Genomic DNA, 16,533 nt, shown 5'->3' on the forward strand with positions numbered 1-16,533 from the left:
AACAACGAAGAATTCATATAAACATTTCCTCATTGTTATAGATGTAATCTAGCATTTGGTCATAATGCTTGTGTAGAGATTTTTCTTCCAGTTTAAGATGCTTCTGTATTTCAGATTCAGAAAAGCAAAGCATGTAAATCATAACCAAGTTATTTCATTATTGGCTCTGTTTAATTAACTAAGATCTGTGGATGTTGATGGACTTAGCTGCCTAGAGGCTGCGCTACTTGAAATACTGGCATTTCAAATGATGCTATATAAATACGGTGACCTTCCATTTAACCCAATTTTGTTAGGTTTGTAAGCAAGATTTCTTCTTTTCTTCTTTGTCAGGAAAATGACAGCTTCATGATATAATTCCAAAATAAGGCTTGGGGGAATGGGTTGATCATCACTGTTGTAGTGTTTAGACAGCTAGCTTAAGGAATTTGACCTCAGTAACAAAAACATTGCTCTCTGTTAGCAGTTTAAAGATTAGAAGGATAAAAAAAAGAGGAGTTGTTGAATTAGTAATAAAATCACATGGCATATGGCCAGCTGAGCAATAAGCCCTTTGCTTGCAATATCTAAGAAAGATACGGGATCATCAATTCATCAGAAGTGTTGTAAAGACAAATAAAGCCTGGCAATTCTTTGAAGTCAACAGCAAATGAAAACAACCACATATTATGAAGGAAGGATTGACTTTCATAATCAGCAATTAATGTAAGGGTATCTAAACCCAATGATTGGTGTTTGAAATCAAAGTTAAACTGTCAGCCAATTGGCTGTTAACATTAAAGTAGAAGGAACTCTTGAAATTTGATATACAACAATATCCATCTCATTTTATGAAATAGAAATGGCATAGCCCACAGACTCCTTGGGAAGATGCATTCTGCCTCTTTTATTAGTGAAGTGCAGTTCACCCTTTTTCTACAATTCAGAACTTTCCCAAAATGACTCTGAGAAAAAACTAAAAAGAATAAGCCATGTGCAGATCTGTACATTGGGGAAATAAAACAGCCATTTCATAAATGCATGGCACAACATAGGAGAACAAACCCATCAGGATTAGATTCAGCAGTCCATTTGCATTTAAAAGACCAAGGCCACTCTTTTGAAGACAGCAAAGTCCACATTTTGGACAGAGAGGCCCGTTGGTTTGAAAGAGAGGTCAAAGAGACCATGTATGTCAAAATTGAACAGACCTCTTTCAACAGAGGGGGAGGGATACAACATCATCTATCTCCAATCTACAATATAGTCCTTTCAACAGTTCCAAAAAGGCTTCACACCCACTTACACCACTCAGGTGACCCTGATGACACAGGTAAACCTCCAGGTGATCTTAATGACTTACTAAAAGAATAGAAATGACCAGCTGTCTGTAAGGAGTATAAATCTTTCAATTCCCTACCATCTAGTCAGAGCTGAAGAAGCTTCTTGGATGAGAAGCAAAATGTCTTCAAAGAGAAAGAAAAACCAGAAACTCCAGTTGCCTCTTGAAAAAAATACCTTTGGGACAACCATGAGCTGGATGACTGAGAATCTCCTTAGACATAATGAGGAGCAATTTGTTTGAAAAGAATTCCACCATTCATGGGTATGGAGCTCAAAACACATGGTTGTGCCACAAAACACCACAAAGTGTTCAGCTGGGAATAAAATAGAATTGGTTTCACTTGTTTATTAAATTTATATGCTTCCCACCTCACTTCCCAAGGAACTCTTGAGTTTTGTAGTGTTTCATTGAGCCAGTGGTGGAATTCATTTTTTTTTTACTATGGGTTCTGTGGCCATGGCTTGGTGGGCATGGCATGGCTTGGTGGCTTAGCAGGGGAAGGATTCTGTAAAATCTCCAATCCCACCCCATTCCAGGGGAAGGTTACTGCAAAATCCCCATTCCCTCCCCACTCCAGAGGAAGGTTACTGCAAAATCCCCATTTCCTCCTGATCAGATGGGACTCGGGAGGCGGAGAATAGATGGGGGTGGGGCCAGTGGGAGGTGGTATTTATCGGTTCTCCTAACTACTCAAAATTTCCGCTACCGATTCTCTAGAACGGGTCAGAACCTGGTGAAAATCACCTCTGAATTGAGCCCACTTTTTAACATTGGTTAGAGACTTTTTTGTAGCAGTAATTCATCATTTAATAAGAGGTTTGAACTAATAAATGAATGTCAGACAAATGGTTGTTTTTTTTAAAAATGACCCTATAATCTCTTGGATCGGGGTGGAGTCAGGTCAATTGAATGGAGCTTGAACCTTTACTGGCTGCATACTCTTCCTGACGCCTTTGCGGAGTTTGCAGAAGATACCATACTTTTCGGAGTATAAGACGCACCCTTTTCCTCAAAAAAGAGGCTGAGAATCTGGGTGCGTCTTATATACCGAATACAGCATTTTTTTGCCTCCTGAAGCCCCGCCCCTTCACCAAGTGCATACCCTTATGGAGGCTTTCAGAGAGCTCCTGGCAGCTGGGGAGGGCAGAAATGAGCAAAGAGGGCCATTTTTGCCCCCCAGCCCCCAGCAGACTCTATAAGCCTCCATAAGGCTATGCATGCAATTTTTTTGACAAAAAACGGGCCATTTTTGGGAGGTTTGCAGAGTGCAAAAACTTTTTTTTTTCCTTTTGGAAAGCTCTTTAACTGATTGATGAGAATTACATTGATCAAGTGCTGTGCCAGCAGAAACAACTACCTATCTACTGTATTTCTATCTTTATTTCTCTCTCTCCTACCTACCTACCTACACACACTCTCTCTCCCCCTACCTACCTACTGTATTTCTCTATCTCTCTCCATTTCTCTCTCTATCCCTTTATCTCCCTACCTATATACCTACTCTCTCTCTCCCTACCTATCTACTCTATTTCTCTCTCTATTTCTCTCTCTCTATCCCTCTACCTACCAACCTACCTACTCTCTCCCTCTCTCCCTATCTACTGTATTTCTCTCTCTCTCTTTCTATTTCTCTCTCTATCCCTCTATCTACCTACCTACTTACACACTCTCTCTCTATTTCTCTCTCTCTCTCTATCCCTTTATCTACTTACCTACCCTCTCTCTTCCTATTTACCTACTGAATTTCTCTCTCTTTCTCCCTGTCTATCCCTCTATCTATCTACCTATTTTTTTAAAAAAATTGCCTCTTCAAAACCTTGGTGCGTCATATACTCCGGTGCGTCTTATACTCCGAAAAATGTGGTAAGTACTCATTGTATCCCTAGAGATAAATACTGTAACTGCCGCTACCTAGGATCAAACTCATAGCCTCCCGATTGTGAGGTGAGAGATCAACCTTTAGGGCACCATGCTGCTCAATGTTGGTCAAGTGATACTGACTGAAAATATGTTGAGAAATATCTGTGGTGATATAATTATGGTCAATTATTGTCATAGATATTATTTAAATTTATTCTATAGTAATTACTTGGGCTGTTCAATTTTGTACCAGGCACACTGAAGAACATAATTTTAGCAGACTGTGTATTACTACTACTTAGCTTAATATGTCAAGCTCAGCGGTTTAGATAATAGCAATCATATATTTTTTCTTTCAAAGAAAAAAATCAGCAGCATCCTCAATCATGAATAGAATGTAAATGCAACAGTGAAAAAGTTAATTCACCATATCAAAGAAATAAACACTTTGTATACTGACATTCTCTAGAACTAAGACTGTGTGTGTGTGCAAGTGTGTGTGTACGGTCCAGCATTACTCTGGAATGCCTCAAGCAATTTCAACCAAACTTGGTACACAGATGACTTACTCTCTGGAAACAAATATTGTGGGGTAAGACACCCCTAACTTCCCTTGGGGTATGTGTTCTATTAAGATACAGCCTGTTGTGCCTTAAAATGGATTCTACTGTACTGCCGTAAAATGGATTCTACTGTACAGCGCAGTGGAGTTGCTATGGTAATGGCTTCCCAGTACTCCACAAGGGGGCTCCCTCTGGTAAGGGGGAAAATCCAACATTAGAAATTACATTTGGTCTAGAAATTTTCAATACGGTGGTATCATTTTTCTTGATGCTTTTGGGGACACAGGAAAAACATTTTTAACTAATTTAATTGTTGCCGAAATCAGGGCGCAGGGAGAAGTTGCTCTTGCTATCGCCTCTTCAGGAATTGTGACAACAGTAATGGAAGGGAGGAGGACAGCCCATTTTGCACTTAGGCTGCCAGTTATAATTCATTCCTTTTCATGTCTAATACAGGATTGGGATAAATAAATACCCAGGTTATCAGCTAATTTCAGAATAAAATAAAAATACTTGCCAGTTATATCATTTGCTTTCTAGTAGCAGAAAGTTCTAAGGAAGAATTTCTCAATTATAAAAAGAACATCATTATTATAATTAGTGAGAATTGAGATATAAATACTGTACCCTTAATATACAATGAAACATACTTAAAATCAAGGCTATTTAAAAGTGATGAATATTATTTTAAAATGACACTATAATTGGATATGAACCATAGTTTCAATTGTTACCAAAAATTACAAGGGCAAAACCTTTCCTCAACGGAAATTTGGCAGAATCTTATTTCCAATGAAGCTAAAGATAGAGCATTGAAATGAGCTAAGGTGAAAACAAAGATACTTAGTTGGGAAAAAAAGTTTTGGTTAATTTTTCTTTCTCAAAGCAAATGGAGAGATTGCTTATACATCAATATTCACCATTTGCTGTCTTATGGCCTCTTTATTTTGGGAGAAATCCAAAGCTTGCAAGACTAAGGCAGACAGACAACTGCTGTGTAGTTTAAAAGTCTTTTTCCAACTTGAGTAAAAGTCATCAAATAGAATCAAGGAGGTCAGGCCCTGGGGGAAGATATTTGAAGCCAGAAACTGATTTTGTTGATCCCCATTTGTGCTTCCATTGCAATAGATTCTGCCTCCACCTGTCAGACAGCGCTAGGTACACAATAAAAGACCACGAATATAACTTTGCTTCCAGCATGAAACAAGCTTTATCCAACAAGTCTGTCTTTCATAAGGCAGCTTTATGACTGCCTTGTCCTGGAAGGCTCAAATTGTAGAGGTAATATGTAAATCCCCATTGGGGAAAAAACCCACCTGAAAATTGCAGCCATACATTTCTGAACAGAGTCTCTAATATATTTAATCAAGGCTACCAGAAAGCAACACCAACACAGCTGTATATTTAACTTGCATCTGTCTTAACATCTATCAATCTGCCAGCTATGTTTTGTTAAGCATTTAGAAAAAAAACCGTGGCTTTTGAACTTAGAATAAATGTTGTTGATGCATTATTTTTCAAAGTAGTAAGAGGCAAATGCCTGAAGTACTTTTCAGCTCTACAGTAAATCTCAGCATACAACAAAAGAGGTAACCTTTCAATGGGACGTAACTGGAGGACACAAACTGGGGTCAGAAATTGCTTCAATCAACAAATTAATATATAAATTAAAGAGAGAGAGCCTTAATGTCAGGGGTGGGCTGCGGGGGGTTTGCAAGGGTTTGGGTGAAGCTCTAGCGAAGATGGCCCTTCCCACCCCTCCCAGGAGTCTCCACGCGGCCCATTCATCATGCCAGGTAAGTACAGGGTCTGCACAGAGGCTCGGTGAGGGGAAAAAACAGGCCTACCGGAAGTTCCGGAAGTTCTGGAACGGGCCTGTTTCCAGCCTCTGGGGAAGCAGTATTCGCCCTCCCTGAGGCTCGAGGAAAGGCTCTGGAGCCTGGGGAGGGCAAAAAAACAGGCCTAATGGAAGTTCCAGAAGTCTGGAAATGACCATTGGCTTACCTGAAGGGTCCTTTTCTGTACACCGCGGGAGAGTCCAAGCAATGGGTTAATTCAGTCTGCTTGCCCTTAGGACTGAGGAACTATTTTTCCTTTAGCCACACCTCCTCCTGGTGTGATCAATCCCCCAGAATTCTTAGAAGGAGTCAGTTCGTGCGGACAGAGCGAAGTGTCCAAGATGATGTACTGTTGACACGAAGAACCCGAATCCCGGCCTTAAGAGCCAGGGTGGGTTGGACTCTCCCGCGGTGTACAGAAAAGGACCCTTCAGGTAAGCCAATGGTCATTTTCCTGTACACCGCTTGGAGAGTCCAAGCAATGGGACATACCCAAGTTATTGTCCATCTGGGTGGGCAGAAGAAGGCTCCCGGGATTCGGTCTCTGACACAACCGCCTGGAGCACACGTCTGCCGAAGGACGCCTCAGCTGAGGCGAACATGTCCAATTTATAGTGTCGCACAAAAGGAGAAGGAGAGGACCACGTAGCGGCCCTGCAGATGTCCAGGATCGAGGCCTGGGTGGCCCAGGCCGCGGAGGTAGCAGCACTTCGTGTGGAGTGTGCGGTGATGCCGCGCGGAACGGCTTTGGATTGACTTTCATAGGCTGTCGCAATGCAGGCACGAAGCCACCTGCCAATCGTGGAGGAAGAGACCTTCTTCCCTAGGGAGCCAGGCTGGAAGGAGAGGAAAAGAGCCTCTGACTTCCTGAACTCTGCAGTATGAGCAATGTAAACCTTCAGGGCCCTCCTGACATCAAGATTGTGCCAGGAGCGCTCTCTGGGATGCGACGGATGAGGACAAAAATTAGGCAACACAATGTCTTGCGCTCTATGGAACCATGAGTTTACTTTGGGGGTAAAGGTCGGGTCCAGCCTCAAAATGACCCTGTCAGGGTGGATGACGCACAGGTCCTGGCGAACAGAAAGAGCCGCCAGCTCCGAAATCCGGCGAGCTGACGTGATGGCAATCAAGAAGGCCGTCTTCAGCGTCAGGAATCGAAGAGAAGTAGTGCGTAGAGGTTCGAATGGAGGGCCGGAGAGGGCCCGCAGGACCACGGACAGCTGCCAAGTGGGGTAGCGATGAACGGTGGGAGGGCGAAGGTTAGAGGCGCCCTTGAGGAAGAGGCGCACCTTCGGGATTTTGCTGAGAGGCAAAAGATGGTCGCCCGACCAGACGGTGGACAAGGCCGCCACTTGGCGTCGAAGGGTGTTCAGGGCCAGGCCCTTGTTGAGTCCCGCTTGAAGAAAGTCAAGGACTCTGGAAACAGGCGCGGTCGTCGGCTCGATGAGCAGCTCCTCACACCACTTTGCGAAGGCGGCCCAGGACGCATCATAAATCCTGGTGGTTGAAGGGCGCCTCGCCGCCTGAATGGTGTTCACTACCTCCTCTGACAGGCCTTGGCCTTTCAGTTGGTCCCCCTCAAGTGCCAGACGGCCAACTGGAGCCACTGGGGCTCTGGATGAACCACGGCCCCCTGGCTGAGGGAGATCTGGTCCGGAGGGATGCGCCACGGAGGAGACACCGACAGGTGGACAAGGTCGGCGAACCATGACCTGCGGGGCCAGTGCGGGGCCACGAGGAGGACTTCCGCTCCCTCTGCGATGACTTTGGAGATGAATTGAGGAAGGAGAGGCAGGGGAGGGAAGGCATACAGTAGCTCGCGGGGCCACTTGCAACGCAGTGCATCTGTCCCCTCCGCCCCCGGGGTGAAGAACCGGGAGTAGAAGCGGTCGAGCTGCTTGTTGTCCCTGGACGCAAACAGGTCTACGGTCGGATTTCCGAATCTGTCGGACATCTGGTGGAACAGGCGAGGGTCCAGTTTCCACTCCGCAGGATCTATGGTTGTCCTGCTCAACCAGTCTGCCTGTGTATTGTCCACTCCGGAGATGTGGTCGGAGCGGAGAGATTCCAGATGGCGCTCCGCCCAGCGGCCCAGGGACTCCGCCTCTCTCATCAGTGCTCTGGATCTGGTGCCGCCCTGGCGGTTGATGTGGGCCTTGGTGGCCACATTGTCCGTCATCAGAAGTACATGTTGACGATGAATGGACCGGCTGAAATGGCGCAGGGCCAGGCGAGCAGCTCTCAGTTCCAGCAGGTTGATGCTGTAGCTGGTTTCCACTTGGGACCACTTGCCCTGGACAACCAGGGAACCCATGTGGGCTCCCCAGCCGGAGAGGCTGGCGTCTGTGGTGATGATTAACCTCTCGGGCTCCTTGAATAAGTGGCCCTTGAGGATGGCCGGAGACACCCACCAGCGGAGAGACCTCCTCACTTCCGGCGTAACTCGAATCGGCCTGGGAGAGTTGCTCCTGGATGCCCTCTGGTGCGGCAGCAGCAGCCACTGAAGCGCCCTGGAATGCAGGCGGGCCCACGGGACGATGGAAATGCAGGAGATCATTTTTCCCAGCAGCTGCGACAGAAGGACCACTGGAGCCTGCCTCAAGCTCATCACCTTGTGGGTCATGGACCTTAGACCGGCCAACCTGTCTTGGGAGAGGAAAACCCTGCACAAGTTGGTATCTATCACCGCCCCCAGGTGTACAAGTCTGTTTGTTGGAGTGAGATGGCTCTTCTCTAGGTTTAGAGTGAAGCCGTGATTTTTGAGGGATCTCATAGTGATTTGGAGATCCCGCAATGCCTGCTGCCTGGACGACGACTGGATAAGGATGTCGTCCAGGTAGCACTGGAGCCTTATGGGCCTGCGTCTTAGCTGGGCCGCCACTACCGCCAGCACTTTGGTAAACGTCCGAGGAGCGGACGAGAGGCCGAATGGGAGAGCTTTGTACTGGAAGTGGCGACCTGCATAATAGAAGTGCAGGAACTTTCTGTGCTGAGGACGGATGGGAATGTGGAGGTATGCCTCTTTGAGATCTATAGATGTGAGTAGATCTCCCTGTCGAATCCCCGCCAGAATGGTTTGCAGTGACTGCATCTTGAACCTCCGGTAGGCGATGTGCCTGTTGAGGTTTTTGAGGTCCAAGATGGCTCTCCACCCCCCCGAGTTCTTTGGCACCAGGAAGAGGATGGAGTAAAACCCCCTCCCCTCTTCGCCCTGGGGAACTGGTTCCACGGCCCTGATGTCTAGGAGATGTCTGACTTCCTGGTCCATACGCTCCCTCTTTTGGGGGCAGGACGGGACTGGGCACCGGATGAAGGTCCGGGGGGGAGGGACAGGAACTCCAGGGAGAGGCCTTCCCTGACTATCTACAGGACCCAAGCGTCCTCGGTTGTCTGGGCCCAATGGGGGGCAAACAGCTGGAGGCGACCCCCGATGGGCGCCGAGCCCGGGCAGTCACTTTGACTTACGGAACGGCCTGTTGGAGGCCCCACCGCGGTTATACTTGCGGAAGCCGAACTGCTGCCTGCCTCTGTCCCGAAAGGGCACCCTGTCCTGGGACCTGTCGCCCTGCTGACCGAAGGACCTATTGGAGGGAGAGAAGGAAGAGGCAGAGGTGGAAGGTTCGGAGGCACGAAAGGACTGCCTCCTAGAATAGAGAGCGGTCTTATGTTCCTGCTTCTTGTTTAGAGAAGGAAGGATCTTCCTCTTGTCCTTGGACTCGATGAGGAGAGGATCCAGGGACTCGCCAAACAATTTGGACCCCTTAAAGGGGGCGGAAGCCAGTTTCCACTTGTTTTTCTGGTCCGCTTGCCAATGTCGGAGCCAGATCAGCCGGCGAGAAGTGATATTAGAGCCAAGTGCCCTGGAGGCGAATTTAGTGGCATTAAGGGATGCGTCAGCGGCATATTGGGAGGCCGCGATTATTTTAGACACGTCCTGGTGGAGGCGGACGTCTCCCGCCGGGAGCTTGGTTAGAAGCTCGCGCAGCCAGATCACAGAGGCCCTATTAAAAAAGGAGGCGGATGAAGAGGCCCTGATGGCCCAGGCAGCCGCCAGGTGGGTCTTGTGGCACGCCTTTTCCGCCTTCTTGTCCTCCGCCTTAAGGCCTTCCAGAAGGTCGGCCGGTAGGGAGGAGTTGGAGGTGAGTGCAGCGATGGGCAGGTCGACAGTGGGAAGGGCCAGAAGGTCCTCCAGCACTGGCTCCATAGTATAAAGCTTCCTATCTACCCCACTGGGAGAGGACTGCGTGGCTGGTTGAGCCCACTGGTGCTGGATTAGGTCGAGAAACAGCCCCGGGACCGGAACCAGCTCTTGTTGGGGTGCTGGGACATCAAACATGACCGCATTGGGATTAGCCGGAGTGGCATCCGCCGCCGGCGCGGCCGGTTTGGGCTTGATCCCCACCCTGGTGGCAGCCTTGACCTTGTGAAGGACAGATTTGAAAAGGCTGGGCTTGAACAGACCCGCAAAGGCGGGCGCCTCAGGGGGAAGGTCCTCGTCGTCCGAGAGACCTAGCACCTCCGGGTCAGGGTCCTCAATGGCAGAGGCCTCGCTGACCACCGAGGATTCCAGGGAAGGATGGCGAGCACGCTTGTTTGGAGGGGGAGCTGCCTGATCGGGTTTGGGACCCCTAGGGGCCACTGCAGTGGGACTCTTAAATTTCATGGCCTCCGTGATGCCCTTGGCAATGGCACGGGCCATTAGTTCCTGCATGCGGGGAGATAACTCCTCAAAGTCAGAATCAGGATCCAAGCCCTCCTCTAGGGGGGGGGGTGAAGCCTCACCCTGCATATCATCTATACTAGCATCCCCAGGGGGAGGGGCCTGCTCACAGGCCCAAGAGGGTGCCGGGGAAGCCGGCTCTGCAAATGACCTATTTGGGGATAGGTCCTGGGACTCCACCTCCTCGGCGAGGACCATCTGGAGATCTTCCCGGGAGGGAGGGATTCCTGAAAGGGACTGCTCCCTGTCTGCCTGGCGTCTGGCCTTCTCAAACTGCTTGTCAAGGGCCCGCTGGCGCCTTTCAGCATCCTTGGCCTCAGCCACAGAAGGGGTTCTGGAACGCTGTTTCCCAGAGCTACCCCCACCACTCTTGCCCGCACCCCCACTCCCCGATGAGGAGGAACCCTTGCTAGGGGCCTGAGAGAGGCTCGGCCTAGTATCTTGGGAATCAGGGGGACTGGGCAGGTCCATAGTCAATGACCACACAAGATGGAGCAAGGCTATGACAAGGCAGAAGTTAGAGAGAGAGACTGGTTGCTGCAAGGGGAACAAAAACGAAAAGATTCGTTAAAATTGCCATATGCACAGTAATTGAGTCAATACGTATGAAAAAACATCCCATGCTTAATACCAGTCAGAGGCCCAGGGGTAGGATTGGGGCCTGCACCGAGGCGCAAGGCTCCGCAGGAGAAGCAGGGAGGAGAATGACTAGAAAAAAGGCTTTGGCCTGCGCTTACTTAGGCCTCCTCCCTGAGCCGGTATAATGACCGTTGGTATGGCCCAGGAACCAGCACCGCTCGCAAAAATAGGCAAAAGACAAAGGTGGCGATCCCAGCCTGAGAAACCCTTGCTAGGCCCTGCCACCTCCAGCGGTCTCCTGATAATCGAGGCTGATGCAAAATGGCGGCCATGGCTGGGCGTGCTTTTTTTCGCGCCTAAAATGGCCGCCGCAACAGCGTGGGGCTAAGGGAGAGCGAGGAGCGAACGCGCCTCGAATGGCGACGATCGCCCACTCCTCCCTGCGGCAGAGGTCCTCTAGCAGGCCGGGGAACGAAAAATACTACGTCTAAAATAACAAACGAGGGGCCTGGGGACGTAGGAACCTCGCCGCTGCAGCCGCGCCGTTTTAAACGACAAGCGGCAGGCCTCCGAAGCTGTCCCATAAGGATCGGCTGAGGGGCACCCCCCACCACCTTCCAGCTTACCTCCTGGCCTTCAAATGTAGATTCTGCTGGAGAAAAACGCAGCGATGAGAAGAAAAACGTCTCACAAAGTTGGGGAAATGTTAGGAAATAGAAATAAAACGCAAATAGAGAGTCCAAGCCAAAAAAGGATTAATTCAGCTCAGAGCTCTAGCTAATTACGTCCAAACGGGCTGACTGAGGAAGAATTCTGGGGGATTGATCACACCAGGAGGAGGTGTGGCTAAAGGAAAAATAGTTCCTCAGTCCTAAGGGCAAGCAGACTGAATTAACCCATTGCTTGGACTCTCCAAGCGGTGTACAGGAAAACGGGCCTGTTTCCAGTCTCTGGAGAGCCTCCAGAGCCCGGGGAAAGCAGTTTTTGCCCTCCCAGAGGCTCGAGGAAAGCCTCTGGAGCCTGGGGAGGGCATAAAACACCCCTTCCTGCTGTGGTGCAGGAGGCTGACTAGGTCATACCCACTATGGCCACGCCCACCCAGCAATGGGGCAGCAAATTTGTTGCTGCAATTTTTGAAGCCCACTCCTGCTATATATAATAATATATAACCCTGCTTCATCCTGGATTTGGAAAAAAAATACACACATTTTAGATGGCCCTGAGAGTATAGTGATCCTTCATATGATCCTTCATATAGATTCATAATGAGCAAGAAGCCAGCAATCTATTGTGGAATTTTCAAACTTCCTCCATAATATATTCCTTGAAATTGAGTCAAAGAATAATATAAAATCAGTTAATTTTTTTTCTCAGTGGATGTCATGCCATTAGATACTGGTTAACTTTTAGCCCATCCTAAAAGTTAGCTTGCACCTCCAGTAATGTTTTTATTCTATAATACAAAACTTCCAAGAAAGATGCCTTGCACAAAGATTGCTGATTATATTAAGCAGATTGCTTAATGTCAACAAAGAAACAATTTTTATCTTGGGAATACATTCTATTGATCCCAGTACAATTTACTTTTGTATGTAATATGCATATATTATAAACGCAAAAAATGTGTGATATTTTCAAAATGTGCTTTAACTCTTATCAAACTATAGTAGAACACTTCACATATTTAAATATTACCTCTGGACAGCCTGATTCCACTTCAGAAACGGGATTGCCTATATTCCCTCTTCTTTTACAAACATAAAAATATCTGCTTTTACAATGTTTCACTTTCCAGCGTCCATCCTGGTTAAAAACAATAAGAGCATAGAATTACAATAGAAAAACAACTGAAATAGCTCAAGTATCTTATTTTTTTCAGAAAGGCTTACTTATTTGTGTGGCCAATAAATTTAAAACAAAAAAAATTCAGGTGCTTTACTCATACTCAGAAGACTGAGGGTATTACTAATATCTTTATATCTTCTATAGTCTTCTACTATTTAGTGCATGTGGGCTTTGCTTCACAGAGCTTTTAAGTGTATTGTAATTGTATTAAAGTAAAAATTTGTGTAATAACAACTCGAAAAACTAAAATATAAATGTATTATCTTTCTGTAGCTTATCTAATTTAAAATTTGTTGAATGGTTTGCACTTCTGCCATATATTGTTCTCAATAATTCATAGAACTATTGTGTAATATAATAGAATATTTATCAAGATATCTCCCAAATCAAAAAAAACAACAACAACCCAGGAGCATTGGCATTTTTTCAAATCATTTTGGAAAAATTCAAATATGCGAGCAAATGAAGGACTGTGAAACAAACGTGCCTGAAATAATAAGTCTGAAAAAGTACAGATAAATGGAACATGCAAAGGCCTTAGATAATATAGTAGGGAGAAAGCAGTGAAATGAGAAATTGATTGCCCTGCATGGGAAAAGATGACTATATTAATAGTTATGGATCAGATAGGTGAGATAGCTGTGCAGAGATACTGTTTTGTTACTAATTGTTGTATGCACGAAAATAATTGTTTTATGAGAGTCGTGCTGGCGCAGTGGAGCAGTAGTTAGAATGCAGTATTGCAGGCTAATTCAACTCACTGCCAAGAGTTTGATTCTCACCAGTTCAGGATTGACTCAGCCTTCCATCCTTCTAAGGTGAGTAAAATGAAGACCCACATTGTTGGGGGCAATATGATGACTCTGTAAACCACTTAGAGAGGGATGTAAAGCACTGTGAAATGGTATATAAGTCTAAGTGCTATAGCTGTTGCTATATTGAATATCATCAAATACAGAAGGATCACAATATTCTGTAATATAGGTAGCACACAGACACACATGTAACACATAGATGCATGACATCCAAACTCATTCACTGAATTATTTTAAAAAGAAAAAAAAAACCATACCTGTTGCTGAGCCGAAACGCAAATTTGTCCTTTCTTCTGAAGAATATTTGGTTCTTGTTTATTCCAGTAGGTGAAGATTACAGCAGATCCATCAGACCACTCAAACTCAACAGGAGTCTTATTACATCTTAGGCCGATCCAAGTGTCTGTCACATTTTCTACAGAAGATAAACAAGTGCATCTTAATACAAATCTGCTTTTTGAAAAAAGTAGATAACGTTTGACTAATAGCATATTTTTAAAAAGCTGTACACACTTTGACTAAGCTTAACAATAGTAGGTGATAGCACTGTGGCTGAATCTGAAAAAAAAATGAGACTGCAAAAAGAGAATTTGAAAATGACCCTGAGACCATACGTTGTTCATCCCTCCTGTCCTATAGATTCATGATATTGTAAATATTTTTCTTGACTGCTCATCATTATACGGTTTCGCCTGTATCTTGTCAAAGTTCAATAGCATTCCACTGGCCAAAGTCATCAAACATATGCCCCCAAAATGCCCATTGCAAACAAGGACTTTGTAGTATATTCTCAGTGTTGTTTTTTAATAGCAGCTATTAATTAAAAAAAAAAACCAGAATAACAATTGAAAAGGACCTTGGAGGTCTTCTAGTCCAAAGCCCTGTTCAGGCAGGAAACCCTATACCATTGTTCTGAATAACATAAAGACACCGTGGCTTGTAATTATTTTATGAACTACCTAGCCCACCTTGCTTTGAGTCTATCAAAACCATTGAGACATTATTATACTCACTAGAGGTCATTTCTATCAAATTATTTTTTCTTGCTCTTAACTTGTTTCAAAAAGTGACATTGCAATAAAACGTAAGGATTGAGAAACTGTGATTCACCAGATGTTGATCTACAGTTCCCAGTATCCCTCATGATTAGTCATGCTAACTGGTCCTTATGAAAGCTGTGGTTCTGCAACATCTGGAAGTCCACAATCTCCTTACCCTTGCAAGTGATTCAAGCTGAGATGTAAATGTGATACATTAAAAACAAATATCCAGGGTGCTGGTTATATTAATATGTCCACTAGAAATAAATGGAATGTTATGACTGCACATCAGTTCGCCTGGGGCTTTTCAATGACAGCTCTATATTTTGGTACTAATCTTATAATGGATAATATTTTACACAACTCGTTACTCCAAGTTTAACTGATCATGATCTAGCATCATGTTCTCAAGGGGTTATCATCCACAATTCAAGCCATCTTCCTCAACATCAAGTCTTTTCCTATTGTTACTTTTGAGAGTTGAAGAGCCAGGGATGGTGTAGAGCAGTTGGGAATTTTCAATTGTGACCCCATCAACTTACAAGACTGCTACTCCTGAACTTTACAAAGCTGTCTAATGATACTAACTTTTGAACCTTGAGGAAAAGTTCCAAAATAATTTAAGCAAGATTCTAGTATTGTAGTTCAAGTTAAAACAAAAACCTCTCTTAAGAGCCGCTTTAAAAATGCAAACTGCCTATATTGTAAGACAATGTTCAATATCAACTAATTATAAAAATTTACCGTATTCAAGGAGGTTAATAAGCATCTCTGTATCAGCCAAAGAGGTTATGCTAATGAGTGTGCTATTATCATCCTGGCAGGAGAAAAATGCTTCATTCCAGTTCCTTTCTTCTTTATGAAGTTTATAGCAGTAATTATTATATGGATACCAATTACTGTCACAGTCAGTAGGATAAAATTTCCAGGAATCTTTTAATTAAAATATATAAAAAAGCAGCTATATTAACAAACTGAATAATCTCTTACTTTTATATAATTTTATTTCACATATAGTATGTGAGAACATTAGCTTTTTCACATTATTTTCTATTTTCCTTTACAATAATAAAAATGCATTAATATATAAAATACAAGAGCAAAAGTGTTATAAAATCAGAATAAGAATGTGCAATTACACAAATAAAAACTGCAAAATAATCATTCAGCAATTTGATCTTTATGAAGTTTCATCACACTGACAATCTACATTCTGTAGGAAAGGAACCAATTGAAACTTGATTACAACTGACTCTCAGACCTTCCAAATCTTGTATCATTATCATTCAATCACAAGTACATTTAAAAAACATATTTAGTGAAAATTTGTTTAGATATGTGCATTATGAATAACAATGAAAAAATACACTTTTAAATGCAAATTAAAAGCCAGAACAAGCAATAAGGTTGTAATATTCAAACAATAATTTATTATACTATTAACCTGCCTGATAATACAGTAAGTAATTCACAAACATTTATATAACATTAAATTCATCTAGCCTTTAACATATTTTTTTTTGTAAAAACCATAGGCTTAACTATAAGCCATACTGGATTCTGTGACTGAAATTAAGTCCAAACTGCATGTTTGGATAATACTTTTGTTAAACTTAAGTGGTCTTTATAAAATCATATATTTAAATGGACATTTTAAATTCACTACATATGAAATGAGGGTGGATTATGAGTAAATATATCATATGCTCCAAAACAAGACCAAATATTGTTCTAAATTTATATTAGGAAAATTATCTACATATTTATGTATATATGTAAAAGCCAAGACTCTTTCTGAGAAAACAATAAAATTGTGTATGATCACGAAGTGATATTTCTTGGTTTAAATTTTATTTTTTGAATGGTTGTCATTAACATCTATAGAGCCAGGAATACAGACTAGCCAGTCAAAAAGGATTTTTTGAGATAAATAAGAACAACAACAT

The 16,533-nt window shown here is 44.3% G+C and overlaps 1 protein-coding gene across 1 annotated transcript in view; it reads right to left on the reverse strand.

The window, feature by feature from the left end:
- The window catches only part of PLA2R1 (phospholipase A2 receptor 1), a 104,882-nt gene that overhangs the window by 72,379 nt on the left and 15,970 nt on the right, over nucleotides 1-16,533 (reverse strand). The window contains exons 7-9 of the mRNA XM_081938127.1: nucleotides 15,332-15,520; nucleotides 13,805-13,962; nucleotides 12,583-12,690 (exon numbers count right to left, since the gene is read on the reverse strand). Coding sequence (XP_081794253.1) covers nucleotides 12,583-12,690; nucleotides 13,805-13,962; nucleotides 15,332-15,520 — 455 coding nt within the window. The remainder of the gene's footprint in view (nucleotides 1-12,582; nucleotides 12,691-13,804; nucleotides 13,963-15,331; nucleotides 15,521-16,533) is intronic.

This window comes from Natrix helvetica (genome assembly GCF_964273705.1).
Source record: "Natrix helvetica genome assembly, chromosome: 1".
NCBI lineage: Eukaryota > Metazoa > Chordata > Lepidosauria > Squamata > Natricidae > Natrix > Natrix helvetica.